Genomic DNA, 16,652 nt, shown 5'->3' with positions numbered 1-16,652 from the left:
ACGCTCATCTTGGATCCAAGTTAGGTGCACAGTCCTGTCGTACAGACCACTTTAGGTGGTTCCGACTCGTAGGTGACCTGCGATTATTCGCCCAGCCTTCACATGATCGTAGCACTTGAGCGTACTTATTATACACCCAGTCATGTCGTACAGACCACTTTAGGTGGTTCCGACTCGTGTGCAGGTATAGTTAGTGAGATGGAGATTTGAGCTATAGATTCAGCCGTACAGGTCACGTTAGGTGACTCCGGCTGACAGATTACATGACATTGATTTGACATTACCTGAGCACTTGCATTTTACTTCGAGGCTTTGACATGGCATATTTCTGAGCATGACTTTTATATATATGTATGTATATTATATTTTTCTGGGAAGTATACAGGTTTTACGGCGAGGGGTTAGAACTTGTTTATGAAATGGTTTTTGAAAAGCTTTGTTTTTGCCCACTCACGTTTTTGTTTTGCGCCCCTCCAGGTTCTAGTTGGCTTGCACTTTTGGTGGCTTCCCAGAGGATTTCCCCGGCATATCTGACAGATTATTACCAGAGTAGGACCACTTTTGGGGTGTGTTTATGTAGTATTGTTCTCTCGGACTGCATTAGGTCTTCGTGCTCTGAACTTTGTTTTCACACTTACGCTTGCACATGAACGCTCGTACTTTGTGTTAAGCTTAATTTTAATTATTCGTACCACTTTTATTATTATTTTATTAGCTTCCGCATTGTGCACATGGTTACGTCACTTCCACGTGACGCCCAGCATGCCCTGATCTCGATCGGGGTGTGTCAGGTGAAGCCTTACAAAGGGTTTGCTATAATAATGTGGTTTTGACTTCGTCTTTGGAGAGAATCGAACGTAAAACCTCTCACTTATAAGTGGAGAGAAATACTATTAGACTGTAGTACTAAGTAGCGCATGTGTCATTGTTTTATGTGCAAATAATTTATGTATATTAAACATTTCACATAATATTTCTTTATTTTGTAAATAACTTATTTTGCATGAAATTTTACACATATTAAACATTTTTTTATTAGTATATACGTGTGTGTTTAAAAATAATTTACCCATGTTTATATGCAAAAAATGATTTTTATAACATTTATTTATTTTGTAGGGGAAAACTACCCCCCAAACCCACTCCAACCCAAGGGGAAAATTTGGGCTAAATGGCAAATGCTAAATGCTAAACCAAGGCCAAATTCCCCCCAAAATTTAGCCCAAAAATTGGAGTGGACTTCACCCAATATTTATCAAAATTTAAATTTTTTTAGAATAAAATGTTCATAAAATTAATTTACGATAATCTACATATTTATTTTAAAAAAATAATTTAACAAAAAAAAAAAGCCTAAGTTCATTCTTTAATAATCCCAGACTAAAATTTTATGCTAGAACGGTTGAAGCAGAAAAATTGTTTCTAGGCTAAAAGCTAAATTTTTCGGACTAAAATATTTGGCTTTTAGTCCAACCATTGGAGATGGTCTCATAACTATTAGGCATGTTTAACTTTTTATATTGTAAGCAATGAATTTATAACATTAATATTTTCTTTTTGTTTTTTTAAATCATTAATCCCCTTACCATTTGCATGGAACTAATTGTGTTCATCACACATTCAGATAGAGGTATTTCAGGCATTAAAAAATTGTATAATGTATAAAGTTAAATATAATTAATAAATTTACTTATGTGAATCTAACCACTGGATTTTCTTCGAATAAAAAATTTATATGGATTTATGCGGAGAAAATTATGTTTCAATAGTTTAAAGTCCATTTTCAATAAAAAGAAATCGTTGGGGACTTGTCAATTTTGTTAGCTCAAACTCAAACTCTCTCTCTCTTTGGAACTTGAGAAAGCTGAAAGATTGCAGCTCCGCCACAAGTTTTGAGAAAACGGGAGGTGGGGCTGAGTTTCGATGGAGGGTGATGTTGATTTCTGAGTGGAATAGGATTCTTTTTGGATTCTCTTTGTTCGGATTCAAATGATCAATCAATCGTATCCGTTCATTGTAAATCAATAATTTAAAGTATTTATCTAGAATTTGTAAAAAAAAAAAAAAAAAAAGGTAATAAATAATAGAGAAGATCCTTATAATTTAGTTGCAACTAAAAGCTAAATAAAAAGTATAAAAATAATCCAAGAACTTCAATTGACCTTGATACACTTGACAACAAAACATATTATGAACTCATATCTCCGTCCTGTTGAAAATTTAATGTGTTTGGTTAAAATCAAATATTAGCATTATTTGTAATTGAATTGCATTAAAAGTTGAAAAAGGGAATTAAACATTAAAAGAAAGAATATAACCTTATGTTGAATTCGAGGGAAGCAAAATATCTTTATACAAAACATTCCTTGTGAAGACTCCTTCATGACGGTGCAATTCTCCTTTCTTTACCAAGACTTTTGTTGTAGACGTTGATACTCCTCTTGATAAAGCCACGTACAATTGTCCATGACTGAATACGTGATCTGGTAGATAAATACCCACATTTGGTATTGTCTGCCCTTGTGATTTATTTATGGTTAGTGCAAAACTCAATTTCACTGGAAACTGTTTTCTCATCATTTCAAATGGGAGTCCTGCGCTTTCTGTGGTCTTCAAAGAGATTCTTGGTAAAAACAATCTAGTTCTAGCAAATTGTCTAGATAAAATTTCAACATCAATTAGATTATTGTAAGCTCCATGGCAAGCCAATCTTGTACCATTGCACAACCCCATCTTCAGATCGATATTTCTCAAAAGCATTATTAGGGCACCTTTTTCAAAGTTAACTGATGAGGGGGCATTCAACCAGGTGAGATTGAATTAAAAAACTCTTGTTGATACAAATTTCTCACATCGTCCTCAACATAATCGAAAGAGTATAAGATATGTTCAGTCCCCGAAAATTTATCGATGATCATTTTATTGAGCTTGTCAGCATCCTCATTGTTTGGAGTTATAATTACTTTATCAATATACTATATCTATATCCATTCTCCTTTCCTTCAATTTTTGGCCTTTAGTAGTGGAATATAATTTTTGGCTGGTCCTATCATGGTGGTTTTTTTTCCTTCACAATTTTTGCCCTTCAGTATCGATATACTATATCTTTATGTGATGTTCTTTTTATATTCTTACTTTGCAAAAACAGCATAATGGTTGGGTTTTATTTGTTTTTAAGGTGTGCTAGCCATTCTAATCAATTTAAAACGTTTTTTTTTTCTTTTCTTGATTTAGGGCCTATCGCGATACTTTTAGAGTATTAGTGTCACATCCCAGACTCCAACATCTCGGATATTGTCCGCTTTGGCATTCTGGGCCTGGACTATGTCGCAGCCACCCAGCTGCCGCACGGTTTTGTTCTTGTGGACCGTAGTCCACAAAAGGCCTCTCTGAAGTTAAAGCTCTGGGCATGGATATATAAGGCCCAAAGACCACGCCCTCACAGGCGATGTGGGATACTACAATTAGTGTTAGGTTTCGTTTAATGATTCCATTACTTAATTATTTTAAATTTTAAACTTTAGTTGTATTGCTGAAAATTTGATTACAAAATTACTTTGCAGAAACAAAGTTCACAAATTTTGGTTGGTCGTAAACCCTAAGATTGCATTGCACTTGGTTTCTTGGTTTTCTTAAAAATAATATAGTATATTCAATCACGTTGAGCACTGAAGATTATGAGGAGGGAAATCTTTGTTTTTATATTTTTCCCTTGACCATTATAGTTGAATTGTTATTCCACGTTTACACAAATTTTTTGTCACATACCGTTCCAGACATATTCCTTTCCTTATTTTTTTGTTTTTTGTTTTTTTTGTTGTTGTTGGAGTACTTGTTAAAATGTTGGTCACTGAGGTAAATATATACAATTCAAATGTTGAAATTGTTATAGACATAACAAAATTATTAAATGGATGTTTCCATTGATAGTACGAAAGGCAATGACAATGTAAAATAACTATTCGTTCAATCTTAATGGATGTGTCTTAATAATTTGTACAAAAAATATTCATACAACGTATGGATTTACAAATATATAATTAATAGAGACAAAAAAAAAAAGAAAAAAGAAAAGAAATAGGTTGGTCCTATGTCATCTTGGTTTACTTCCGTTTGATTTTGTACTATATTTACCGAGTTCAATCGGGTTTGATAATTTGCATGTCGTCACATTGAAATTCAAGCCCGCTGTGATGAATTCATAGATTGTCGTCTTTGCCCTTGTTGATTGCCCCTATGATACCTTTGGTTTGACTGTTGAGAATTGTGAACATTTGTTTGTCCGAAGTGAACTCCTTCATTGCCAACCTACATTGAGAAATTGCCAAAAAGAATGAATTTTATTTTATTTTTGAAAAGGAAGAAAAAATAAATCATCTCTACATAAGAGGAATAATGCAGATAAGGTAAGAACCTCTAAAATATTGGTTCTATCAATTCCCTCCATACTTGATATGTTGAAGTCCTCTGGAAATCTTAAAACAGAAATTTCAATTTGATGATTCTTAATAAAAGTAAAATTGAAGAAAAATATGGAAACATAGCATTGAAATTCAACAATGGAAATTGATGCTTGCACAAATTAGATCACGGTTAAAAGATTCATGAAATGTACACTATCGAATTGACAGAATACATAACATTGAGAATTTCGAAAAGGAAAAAACACAGACTAACACAAACTAATAGGAGGGAGCCAAACATAAACCACCATAACCAAAATTAAGACAATAGGCATTAAAAAGTGATGCCTTTAACGGCATTCAAAGTAAATATTAAACATGCTATGCGATTGTCTACCATCTAACAAAATTAAGAATGGATAGGGAAATACCTTAGTAATGAAATGAGGGAAATACCTTAGTAATGCAGTAATTCTGTTTGTACTTCTATTTGAATGATCCACTAATTCACTGCACCAAAGCATATTTAATCAAAAAGAAATGAGGAGAATGTAGATAGGGAATTAATATTAGTAATGCAAACCACTAAATGAAATGCATGTATACCCACTACCGATTAATAGTCCAAGTTTGTAATCCCTATTTAAGCTTGCCAAAATGAAACTGAAAATGAATTATGGTAAGTTATATGTACGTCCAAGTTTGTAATCCCTATTTAAGCTTGACAGACAGGGAATTGATTTTAATAATGCAAACCACTAAATGAAACACATATATACCCAATACCGATTAATAGTCCAAGTCTGTAATCCCTATCTAAGCTTGCCAAAATGAAACTCAAAATGAATTATGGTAAGTATACGTATATGCACGTCCAAGTTTGTAATCCCTATTTAAGCTTGACAGGACCAAAACAATTTGAGGTTGAGAAGTATTTTTACTTTTAATAGTGATACACAGCTTTAATCGCTGAAAATGGTGGAATGGAAACCTAGGAGAGGGAATGAAAAAAGAATTTGATAGAATATCGGGGTAGTTGTGGGAGGTTACTGGGAAATAGATAAACACTACGTCTCCTTTTACACAAAACTCCCTAGACCAATAAGCAGTTCCACAGGGAAGCAGTTCAACAACAGTCACTGCAATACCTATGCCACTGAAAAATACAGAAATTGCAGATTAAATGAACAAAATTTACGTACAGAATATGGGCAAAATAGATATAAAAAAAAAATGCATAAGTAACTTAAAAACTGCACATAAACAGAAAACTTTACCTGCTGCTGTTAGGTATTCCTCCCATTTGCAGATCCGATTGAGCTAATTTTCCGGAGCTTACCCTATGTGAATCACAAGCACCCAAGAGAAAGCAAGCAATGAGAGGTGCAAGCATATTTGTAGAGCACTTAGATTCTTTTCTATCAAACCCATTCTTCAGAAACCATTTAATAAAAGGGAGGTTGCTAAATTTCAGTTCTTACATATCACATCCCTTTTCATAACACACCAATCTCTGGAAATGGTGGAAATTTAAAAAAATGCATAAGTAACTGCACATAAAAAGAAACTTTACCTGCTGCTGTTAGGTATTCCTCCCATTTGCAGATCCAATTGAGCTAATTTTCCTGAGCTTCAACCACAGACCCAATCATGAATCCCTAAATTTACCCAATCTTAACAAGATGAAGAATTTAGTACAAATATTTAACCGAGCAGTAAACTTCGAAAGCAAAAAGAGTTACGAAAACAAATAGAAAATAGAATGGTTAAACATACAACAAAACATGGAAGAGAAACAAAAGAGAACAAGACCATTTTAAGTCAATATGCATGTTGTGAGTGTTTGCTTCTTAGTAGCCGCTTAGCTTCTGTGAACTCTGTTTCTGTAAAGTAATTTAGTAATCAAACTTTCAGCAATACAACTTCAGTTTGAAATTTAAAACAATTAAGTAATGTAATCATTAAACGAAACCTAACACTAATACTCTAAAAGTTTCGTGATAGGCCCTAAATCAAAGAAAAAACGTTTTAAATTGATTAAAATGGCTAGCACACCTTAAAAACAAATAAAACCTAACCATTTGTTTTATAATGCTGCTTCAAAACTACAGTTCTTGTCTTCCGAGCGTCACATATTCATCATTGGGGTGTTTTGTTTTATTTTTATTTTTTTTGGGGACATTGTAGCACCTAAATGCATTGACATTACCAAAGTCTATAACTGTAGAAATTAAGAAAATAGCATAATTAACATTCTACAATCATTTCATAAATTGTCAGTTTCATCAAAAGTCTGGTAACAAGAAACCAAGTGCAATACAATCGAATGTAATACTCAGATAAACAAAAGAGAGACCAACGTCCCTCCACCAACTACCCATTACAAAATATGCATAAAAAAATAGATGAAGATAAAAAATCCAAGCAACAAATGAGAAAATTTTCGAGCAGTACAACCATGTAAATGAAGAAGGAAAAAGATAAAAATACAGAAAATGCAGACTAAATGAACAAAATTGATGTACAGAATATGGGCAAAAGAGATAAAAATGAAGAATGCATAAGTAACTTAAAAACTGCACATAAAAAGAAAACTTCACCTGCTGCTGTTAGGTATTTCTCCCATTTGCAGATCCGATTGAGCTAATTTTCCAGAGCTTACCCTATGTGAATCACCGGCACCCAAGAGATACAAACCAATAATATTAAGATTGACATGAGCAAAAAGATTGAGAGTTAAGAAGCTATTCCGAGGAAGACTCTTTGAAAATAAAAGATTAAGATAAATATGTTTTTCACTCTTGACTTTTCAATTAATAATTAAGCATGACCTAGGTTCTGAATTGAATTGGTGATGGTAAAAATGGAAAATCAAGACATCAATACCCGCTCGAATTTTTCAGAGCTTCCACTTCGTAGTCCCAGTCTATATTCACAAATTTGCAAGGAACAAAGAAGATGAAAAGAGTGAAAAATAAAAACTGGATTGGTGGTGTAAAATGTAAGTACCTGAGCAAGTTGCAATTTTTTTGGGTGCCCTCTCCCTCTCCGCTTGATAGAAAGAAATAATCAGTAGGGATGCATAAAACACAAATATTCTAACAAACCACATTGCACATCCAAATAGACTAAAGAATCAACATATTGAAGTTGAATTGGAAATAGCTCTGTCAATGCCCAAATTAACAAGAACAAAAAAACGTAAAATTAAACCCTAGTTTTTTAAATTGGGAAGTTGGGTACTTGGAAAAAATGGAAATGAGGCATCCGTAGGTGGAGGAGAGAGAATATGCAGAGGATTTGCATGCACCCAAGAGAAAGCAAACAATGAGAGGCGCAATCATATTTGCAGAGAATTAGATTTCTTTCTCATTAACGACAGGAAAAAAAACCCAAAAAAAAACCCTAGTTTTTTAAATTGGGAAGTTGGGTACCTGGAGAAGATGGCAATGAAGGCGGCGGCAGCGTAGGTGGAGGAACACGGCCAGGAGATGGGCTCCTGAAGGTGGGCGTCCGGGATCGAAGGTGTGAAGAAGGATGGGTTCCAAGATGCGTACCGGAGTCTGGTTCCGAAGATTGGGCTCTTTTCGATGATTCATCTGTGTGTAGCGGTGGTACTTGGGTAGTTATTGTTTAACCTTCAACTGAACTCAGATCGTGGGAATCATTAAACTGCTCTCTAGTTTCGATCGTGGGAACCGTAAAACTCTCTAGTTTTGACTGATAACTAAACTGGCAACTCTGCTCTTTTTCACTTTCATCCCACGTTTCAAATTCTGTAGTTAATGTTTTTACCTTTCTATCCCTTATCAAAAGTCTGTATAATTTATTGCACGACTTAATCTTTTTTGTTTCAAGGGCTTTTGTGTCCAGTTCTTTTTCGTAAAACCTTGAGACACAAAACTCTCGTTACGGCTTTCTAATATTAAAGATATTATAGATGTCGTTACTTTGCTTTGGTGGCTCTTGCTTTGGAAACTCTGTTTATGGCTCCGATCCTGCATTGCCGTCCACAAACTATCTTTGGGTGCATAAATATATATGAGTGGGATGGAAAGGGCGTGACACCATGAATACTGTTAACCTACTATTTTATTCAAGAACTGGTAATCCAAAAGAAAATTTTGCTTTTACAAGAGAAAAATATATTTCATACATTTCACGGTCTTTGACTTTTTTGTTTTTTCATATTTTCTTGATTCACGTATAATTATTTAGATTTGGTGACAATGAAGAAGGAGAGTAACAAAATAATAGAGAGCGAAAATCATTTCATTTCTATATAATGTGGTACATATTCAATTTTATTTATTATACTACTGTTGTGATGTCAGAATATGATACAAGTGATTTGATCTCGAAAGCTCTTTGTGAGAAGTTTTCACCAAATACGTAATGCTAATTAACTGTGGACTCATGAATATTTTCCTGTTGGGAACAAAGTTAAAAGGCTTTTAAACATTGAATCGCTGATTCTAGGAGCTTTTTTACCTGTTGGCAATGCAATTGCTCCAAAACATCTCCAATGGGCCAAAAAATGGAGGGCATAGTGGTGGGTCAAGCAATGCTCGTCCAAATGTCTCTGCAATTTAAAGCCGGTCTTGCGCCAGCAGGCATGGTTGACTTCAGTGTTCCAAGAATTCCAGCCTAGTGCCTAGGCGGTGCTAAACAGCTGATCATCGTCAGTATTAATCATTAGGGGTTTAAAAATAAGATTGGGCGTCTAGATCTGCCTAGAAGCTCGCCTAGGCACTTGCCTATGTTGCAACTCTCATTTAGACAAAAAATAAATAACTTCCACTTTGTATTTTATTTTTCAATAAATTTTTGGATACTTGTATGAACAATCATTATATACTTGTTCCCAATATTTTGAATATGTTCTAGTCCTTTATAATTTAAATCGCATTCTATTTTGTAATTTATATATTCCAATATAATTATGTATTTTTTAAGTATAAGTAAACATTTATTTATATGTTATATAATAAATTCACTAAAATTAAAAACCCACCTAAATGCCTAGGCACTAGGCCTCTTCCCGTTGCTCGACTAGTGCCTTTAGAACCTCGATTAACGTTAGCTAACAAAACCTACAACGGTGAGGCCTGCTGCAACAGTTCCAACAGAAGAGCACAACGGCTCCATGACATGGCGCAATGAGAGGTGTTTGATTTCCAACAGCCCGATAACTTGGACTGTTGGATTTTCGAAGGAAAAAAATTGAAAAATTACCGTTGTGCCATGTGTGCCATGTGGTACATTCTGGTGCATCAGATTCAACAGTAAGAAAAAACAAACGGTCAGGATTAATCCAATTGTTAAAAATGAAAAAATAGAGGAAAATGGAAAAATTAATTTTTTTTTATTCTATAAATACCCAACAATTTTCTTCATTCTCCACACCACAACTCAGTATTCCATAATATCCAACCACTTGTTGCCTTGTTGTAATCATGCGCTTTGCTTTGTATTTGAAATTAAATTATTTGAGTTAAACATGAGTTTTGTTTTCAAAGAACAAATTTATAAAGTTCACACTCAAACACACAAGACATAAAAAATATATTTGTGAATAGCAAACGCCCTTACAATTGTCCAACGGGTGGAGTTGCACAATGACAAATACTTTTTAGAGTGACAATTACTTGCCATTGCCCTTACCCTTGTTCTCCTCCAACACTCCAACAGTGGAATTCCTCTAATAATTTTGGAGAGAAGAATTTGCTCCCTTGCCAAGTTGCCATGCCTAACTTTTTTAAGAGATAGACATTTTGTCCAACATGTTGCTTCCATGACATAATTTAAGGGTAGTGAAACAAGCGAGCAGGAATGTATGGGGAACAACATTCCCTCGTCCTGGTGCAGATCCACCACTATCGTTAATTAAGTTAAAATTTATGCGTTTTATTATGTTCGAAACCTATCTTTTATCTGGTCATCCAACCTTCCTGTATGCATTCAATTTATGTGCTTTATTTAACCTCAAATTAGAACAAGTGAAGAAAGAGAAACTTCAGTATGATATGTATCCAACTCTATGGGGCCAAAATAACTAGAACTGTATTCGGGAGCTTCTTTTTTATTATTATGAGCGTAATCACATGCCACATATTGGCTTCAAGAGATTCAAGTATATTCACACACAGTACAACGCAATCTTCCTCGCATTTTTTTTTATTACACAGTAGAAAACCAATACAACTTGTCTTCAGATCAAGACATGATAGATATATATATAGACACCTGCAGTACACTTGTAACATTTTTCCCCAGTAGACAAGAAGCGGTGGAACATTTCTCTCTTTCCGAAACTCAAAACGAGAAGTTCATCATGTCCAGGCTCAAGCTCTCCATCATCACAGTTTCCATGAATCCACAACTAGTCGGTGCCTTCTTGAAACTGCTACGTCGGGGCTTTAAGTAACAAGCAGAGATTGGAATGATGGGGATGTTCTCACAGTTGCAGAGCTCGATCATATACCCATCCGGGTCATGGAAGAACACCTGGTCGACCTTGACCCCATCGTCCTCCACCACGGCCGTCACGTACCTCATCCCCATATCTTGCAGCCTCCTCTTAACAAGTCCAACATCAGTGCACTGCATGTTCATCACGGATAAATATCTGTTATATTTGACCATAATTAATATTACAGGTTCTATAAGTAGCAGTGCAGCTCTTACTTGGAAGGAGATGTGGTTGTCCTTGGGATTGATCGGTCGCAATTCATAGTCTTCCATTGCCGGACTTTCAATCAAGTGTATCCCAATGCCATAGTTATACAACCTACACAAGGTCAGACAGATTAACTAGTTATTTTCTTTTACTCAAAGCCGTGGATATGCATGTATTTGTTTACAAGATACAACCGTAATATTCAACTTTGCTGCATGTGAAAAACAGGTCTGTACTGTTAGGCCTTATGTTTATTGAATTTTATTTTTGGCACTCTAAAAAGCATGATAAGAGAGAGAAAGCTAACCAGGCTCCATTGAAGTTGAAAGACGAGGGGCGTTTGATGAGAACAAAGCCCAACACTTCTTCATAGAACCTCATAGAAGTCCACACTGATCTGCACAACAAAGACACATGATTTAAAGAGAGCAAAGGCAGTGCCTCGCAGTTGCTGGCTTCCTCAATCTCCATATCACACTCTTACGATAACTCTCACTTGCACTTAGTCTCTCTTTGATTTTTCGTATGCCCTGCATCACAAAACTAGAAGGGAGTGCCTTTTATAAAGCCACACTTTGGAGCATCTTTCAAGTCCTATTCGAAATTTTGCACAGCATCCTTACTCTTGTGAGGAACTTTCCTTGCAGATTCTCACAAGTCACATCTGACAAGTTAAATCTAGTCATCCTCTTAGCTAATGTCCACCTTGATATATTGGGAGGGGTGTAATATCTTTGAATGCCACATCGACTATGTCACAGTAGAGGGTATTTTTTCCACTCAGGGCGGAGAGGAAAAATCGAATTTGGATCTCTTCCATCGTTGGGAAGAGAAATAACATTATACCAAAAGCTAGTTGGTACGTAAAAAGATAAGTACTTATTTTAGACACTCTGCAATTTTTTTTTTTTTTTTTTTTTTTTTTGTTTTGAGGCTTGAACCCATTTCAAGTTCAAATGCTAACACAGAGTTTGCTAGCCTAAAGCAAAAACAAAGACAATTGTGGTGATTTGAATTTGACTCAACCTTTGTCGGAATCGAGGCCTTTTCATTAGTTCTTTGAAGCTTTTGAAAACAGGGAACAACAAGGTGCCAAATCTTGAGAAATTTCTTTGATGTTTCCTCTCCCGCATCACATTCTTTGTCCTCTGATCTTATAAACTCAACAGATCCAAAATCGAAGTTAGGGCGAGATATCATCACCAAGAGATTGATACGCCCCTTTGAGCAAATTTCGGACGGTAGTAATCATGTCTTGAATGTGTTTCTAATTCTCTCTAGCACATGTAGCCTGAATTTGGGGATTTGTTCATATGTTGTGCCCTGTTTAATATATGAAAGTGACAAAAAGTACTGGCACGACATTTTAATCCGTCATATGTTTTGTAGCTTTTTCAATATTTTTGGGTGATTCTATATCTTGTGTTTAGGCGTTTGTCTTGGGTAAATTTTTGCTTTTGGGCTCTTTTTTTTTTTTGTTTTTGTTTTTTTTGGTAAACTGGACATTTATTTCCAGGACAAAGCCGAAGTATAAAGAAGGCCCAGCAAAGGACTAATAGGAATACAACAAAGGAGTGTAAGATGGATACAACAAAAGAATTGACACTGAAACAGCTTCACAGCATCACCCTAAACACTCCTACAAAACTAAACTTGATGTGGGCAAGGCAGTCAATCTCTGTTCAAAATATGCACAATCGAAGATGGAGGTCTATTGACCCAAGTAGCTTCGCTCATCTTTGAATTCTTAAAAGATGCAATCCAATCAGCCACCATATTTGCTGATCTAGGGACCCAAGATCATTGACATGATCATAATGAATCCTTCATCTTCATAATTTTCCATAAAAGGAAAGCCTCTCATCTACCATTACATATGGAGTTTTTTAAGCATAGAATGATCTCCATTGAGTCTGATTCTATAATAATTTTATCTAATCCCAATTGTTTAGCCAAATTACAACCCTCCAGTATTGCCAATGATTCTGCTATCCTTGAAGCCTTGTTGCATGATTTCTTAGCTGCAACAAACTTGCAATCTGAATCTTTGATCACCACTCCCACATTTCCTGATTTAGCGGTTGTGTTCCAACTAGCATCCACATTTATTTGAAAAAAGAAATATCAGGTGGAAACCTAGTACCAAGTTGAGGATTACCAATTAGATTCATCAGTTGCGTGAATTTGACTGCATTGAGTTGCAACCTTTTGATTTCTTCTAACAACCTCTATAAAGACTCCATAAGCGCAATTTGTCATATCCCAGCCTGGGCACCCATCACATCCCCGGCCCGCTTCACCACAGTAGCACGATATTGTCCGCTTTGGGCCCCGACCACGCCCTCACGGTTTTGTTTCTAGGAACTCACACGAGAACTTCTCAGTGGGTCATCCATCATGGGAGTGCTCTCGCGCGAACTCGCTTAACTTCGGAGTTCCCATGGAACCCGAAGCCAATGAGCTCCCAAAAGGCCTCGTGCTAGGTAGGGATGGGAATATACATATAAGGATCATTCCTCAGGGCGATGTGGGATGTCACAATCCACCCCCCTTAGGGGCCCGACGTCCTCGTCGGCACACCACGGCCAGGGTTAGGCTCTGATACCAAATTGTCGCATCCCGGCCTGGGCACCCACCACATCCCAGGCCCGGTCTACTATCGTAGCACGATATTGTCCCCTTTGGGCCCTGACCACGCCCTCACGGTTTTGTTTTTGGGAACTCACACGAGAACTTCCCAGTGGGTCATCCATCATGGGAGTGCTTTCGCGTGAACTCGCTTAACTTCGGAGTTCTTATGGAACCTGAAGCCAGTGAGCTCCCAAAATGCCTCGTGCTAGGTAGGGATGGGAATATACATATAAGGATCACTCCCCTGGGTGATGTGGGATGTCACACAATTAATCTTATGAATAACTTGTTGGATTTATTCAACATAAATCAACCATAAATGGTCTACTATATGTAATAGGAATGTATAAGTTGGAGATCAGTTAAGTTGCGATTTGATTTCCTTATATTAACCCTACATTAAGTGTCTTACATTATAAGTAGGTTTTGATTGAATCCTTAATAATATGATTTTGATATTTTACTTGAGAGCCAAGAAAGAAGAGTTTTAGTTTTCCCTTATGGATGGAATCTAAGACTTTTTGGTTAGTATATAAACACCGGTCCCTGCTAACCCTAGACATGACAACTAAGGCTTCCCATAGAGCATTGTCATCAAGCTAGGAGTTCGCAGAAGAGTTGGTGTTTTCTCTCGATCATGGCAAACGTACCAAAGTTGGTGTTCTCTCAATCACGCATTGTTTGCATGGCTGCTGCACATTCAACAAGTGCTTCATATAAATTTATATAATTGTATATCTTGTGTTTTGGTCATACAAACAATATGCATAACAGTTGGTATCAGAGCCATTGTTTGTATGGTTTAAACCAATAAAGAATCAATACCTCATATGTTTTCGATTGATCAACTTGCATGTATAAAGTTATAACTATATTTGATGACTGTCGAAAACATTCAGTGTTTGCATAGTTTTTAATTCATGTCAGTTTTAACTGTTCTGCTTAATCATTACTACTTCGGTACTTATAAGGTTGATATGGACATCATCTGCATAATTCAGTTAATAATATATTCAAGCTACAACCGTTTATCATGAGAGATTGAATCTGTAGTAAAGTTGTTGTTCATAAAATTGCATTCAATATATGATATAGAGACTGTTCTTCTTGCTCACAAGTGTTGATCATTGTTTTCTGGATCATATATGAATGGTATGACATGATTTATGTGCTATATCAGTAGTGAAGGTTCTCATCTTGCTCACAAGTGTTGGGAATTAGCATGAAGGTAACTGGTATAACACATAAATCAGTGTCAGAAGACATACTGATTCATCTTGCTCATAAGTGTTGGATCAATTTCGTTTTTATAAAGTTTTTGGGATTGGTTTAATCAATGCATGCATGTTGTATATATATTCAGTGATGAATGCTATGAACACTGTTCAAACCCTAAGTGGAACAAACTACAAAAAGTGGAAACAAGACTTGGAAATCTGTCTGGGATTAATGGATTTAGACACGGCAACAAGGGAAGATTCTCATCCAGAACCTGCTGCAGATGCTACAGTTGATGTCAAAGCAAAATATGAAAAGTGGTAGAAGGCTAATCGAATTGCTCTCTTGGTGATCAAGAAGTCCATGTCTAATACAATGAGAGGTGGCATCCCTGAGTCCGAGAATGCCAAGGATTTCTTGGCATCTATTGATGAAAAATTCAAGGAATCAGATAAGGCAGAAACTGGAAATCTCATGAATAAGCTCATGTCTAAAAGGTATAATGGTATAGGTTGTGTAAGGGAGCATATATTAGAATTGCTAGATATTGGTGCAAAATTAAATGCTCTCAAGGTCCCTATGAGTGATCATTTCTTAGTTCGTGTGGCACTTAACTCGTTGCCAAATGACCATTCACAACTGAAAAGCACATACAATGCACAAAAGGAAAAGTGCAGTCTGAATGAACTGATTGCGATCTGTGTGCATGAGGAGCAACACATAAGGCATGAAATTTTTGAAAATAAAGTGAATATGGTGACTGACCACCATAATAATACTGCAAGGCAAGATTACAACAAGGGGGCATCGAATCACTCCAACCTAGGTGCAAACAAGGGTTCCAAAGTTGTCAAAGGCAAGTGTTTTTTCTACAAGAAACCTGGCCACATGAAAAGACATTGCCAGAAATACAAAAAGTGGATTGATAGTGGCAAGGGGAAAGGTAATGTTATGATTTTTAAAGGTGAAGTTTTAGTTTGTTTTGAAACAAATAATATTGAATATGCTAGGGATTCTTAGTGTATTGACAGTGGTGCTTCAATACATGTGACAAATTCATTATAGGGATTCATAAGCAAGAGAGTGCCAAAAAGGGATAAAGTCTTAGTGATCGTTGGGAATGGAGGAAGAGCTGCTGTCGAGTTCATTGGAACAGTTAGAATAAAGTTAGAGTCTGGTTTTACATTAGACCTTGGGAATGTGTGTTGTGTACCTTCAATTCAAAGGAATCTAGTATCAGTTAGTCAGCTAGTTATGAAGAATTTTGTATTTTCAATAAATGATAGTGGTTTTTCGATTTATAAAAATTCTCAGCTTGTTGGAAATGGTTTGCATGTTGGTGGGATGTTTATATTGAATTGCAAAGAGTCAAAACATGTAGTACACATGGTCGGACAAAAGAGATTGAATCAAAATGAGACTTCCTCCACTCTTTGGCACAAAAGATTAGGGCATATTTCAATTGAGAGAATAAGGAACCAAAGTAAAAGTGGCATACTTCCACCACTTGAGTTTGATAATCCAGCTACATGTATTGAATGCATTAAAGGAAAAATGATGAGTTTGCACAAGAAAGATGCAATCAGAAGTAATGGATTACTAGAGCTCATACACACTGACATATGTGGTCATTTCCCTACGCCTACGTATGATGGTTATAGGTATTTCGTAACATTCATAGATGACCATTCAAGATATTGTAACTTATATTTGCTTACTGA

At 35.9% G+C, this 16,652-nt stretch overlaps 2 protein-coding genes across 13 annotated transcripts; both read right to left on the bottom strand.

Annotated features, from left to right (window-relative positions):
- Positions 1–3,950: 3,950 nt before the first annotated feature.
- Positions 3,951–8,134, bottom strand: LOC137729275 (uncharacterized). 12 transcript variants are annotated; one of them, XR_011067984.1, is made up of 9 exons: positions 7,838–8,134; positions 7,413–7,454; positions 7,004–7,066; positions 5,977–6,286; positions 5,681–5,743; positions 5,454–5,551; positions 4,860–4,913; positions 4,415–4,475; positions 3,951–4,308 (listed from the first exon to the last, which is right to left on the bottom strand). XR_011067984.1 is itself a non-coding variant. In XM_068468152.1 (9 exons), the coding sequence occupies exons 5-9, from the start codon at positions 6,000–6,002 to the stop codon at positions 4,180–4,182; spliced, it is 333 nt and encodes a 110-aa protein (XP_068324253.1). In that variant the 5' UTR covers positions 6,003–6,076; positions 6,216–6,286; positions 7,004–7,066; positions 7,413–7,454; positions 7,838–8,134; the 3' UTR covers positions 3,951–4,179. The 12 variants fall into 12 exon arrangements, 10 of the variants coding, with proteins under 10 accessions (XP_068324253.1, XP_068324298.1, XP_068324289.1 ...); XM_068468152.1 differs by lacking the exon at positions 5,454–5,551 and having other exon boundaries at positions 5,977–6,076; positions 6,216–6,286; XM_068468197.1 differs by lacking the exon at positions 5,454–5,551 and having other exon boundaries at positions 5,977–6,076.
- Positions 8,135–10,455: 2,321 nt separating this feature from the next.
- Positions 10,456–11,610, bottom strand: LOC137717481 (glyoxylase I 4-like). The gene is made up of 3 exons (XM_068456867.1): positions 11,390–11,610; positions 11,091–11,193; positions 10,456–11,006 (listed from the first exon to the last, which is right to left on the bottom strand). The coding sequence occupies exons 1-3, from the start codon at positions 11,551–11,553 to the stop codon at positions 10,719–10,721; spliced, it is 555 nt and encodes a 184-aa protein (XP_068312968.1). The 5' UTR covers positions 11,554–11,610; the 3' UTR covers positions 10,456–10,718.
- Positions 11,611–16,652: the final 5,042 nt, after the last annotated feature.

Source organism: Pyrus communis, chromosome 1, assembly GCF_963583255.1.
Source record: "Pyrus communis chromosome 1, drPyrComm1.1, whole genome shotgun sequence".
Classification (NCBI taxonomy): Eukaryota; Viridiplantae; Streptophyta; class Magnoliopsida; order Rosales; family Rosaceae; genus Pyrus; species Pyrus communis.
The sequence above is the reverse complement of the archived record's forward strand: the minus strand, read 5'-3'. Positions and strand labels throughout refer to the sequence as shown.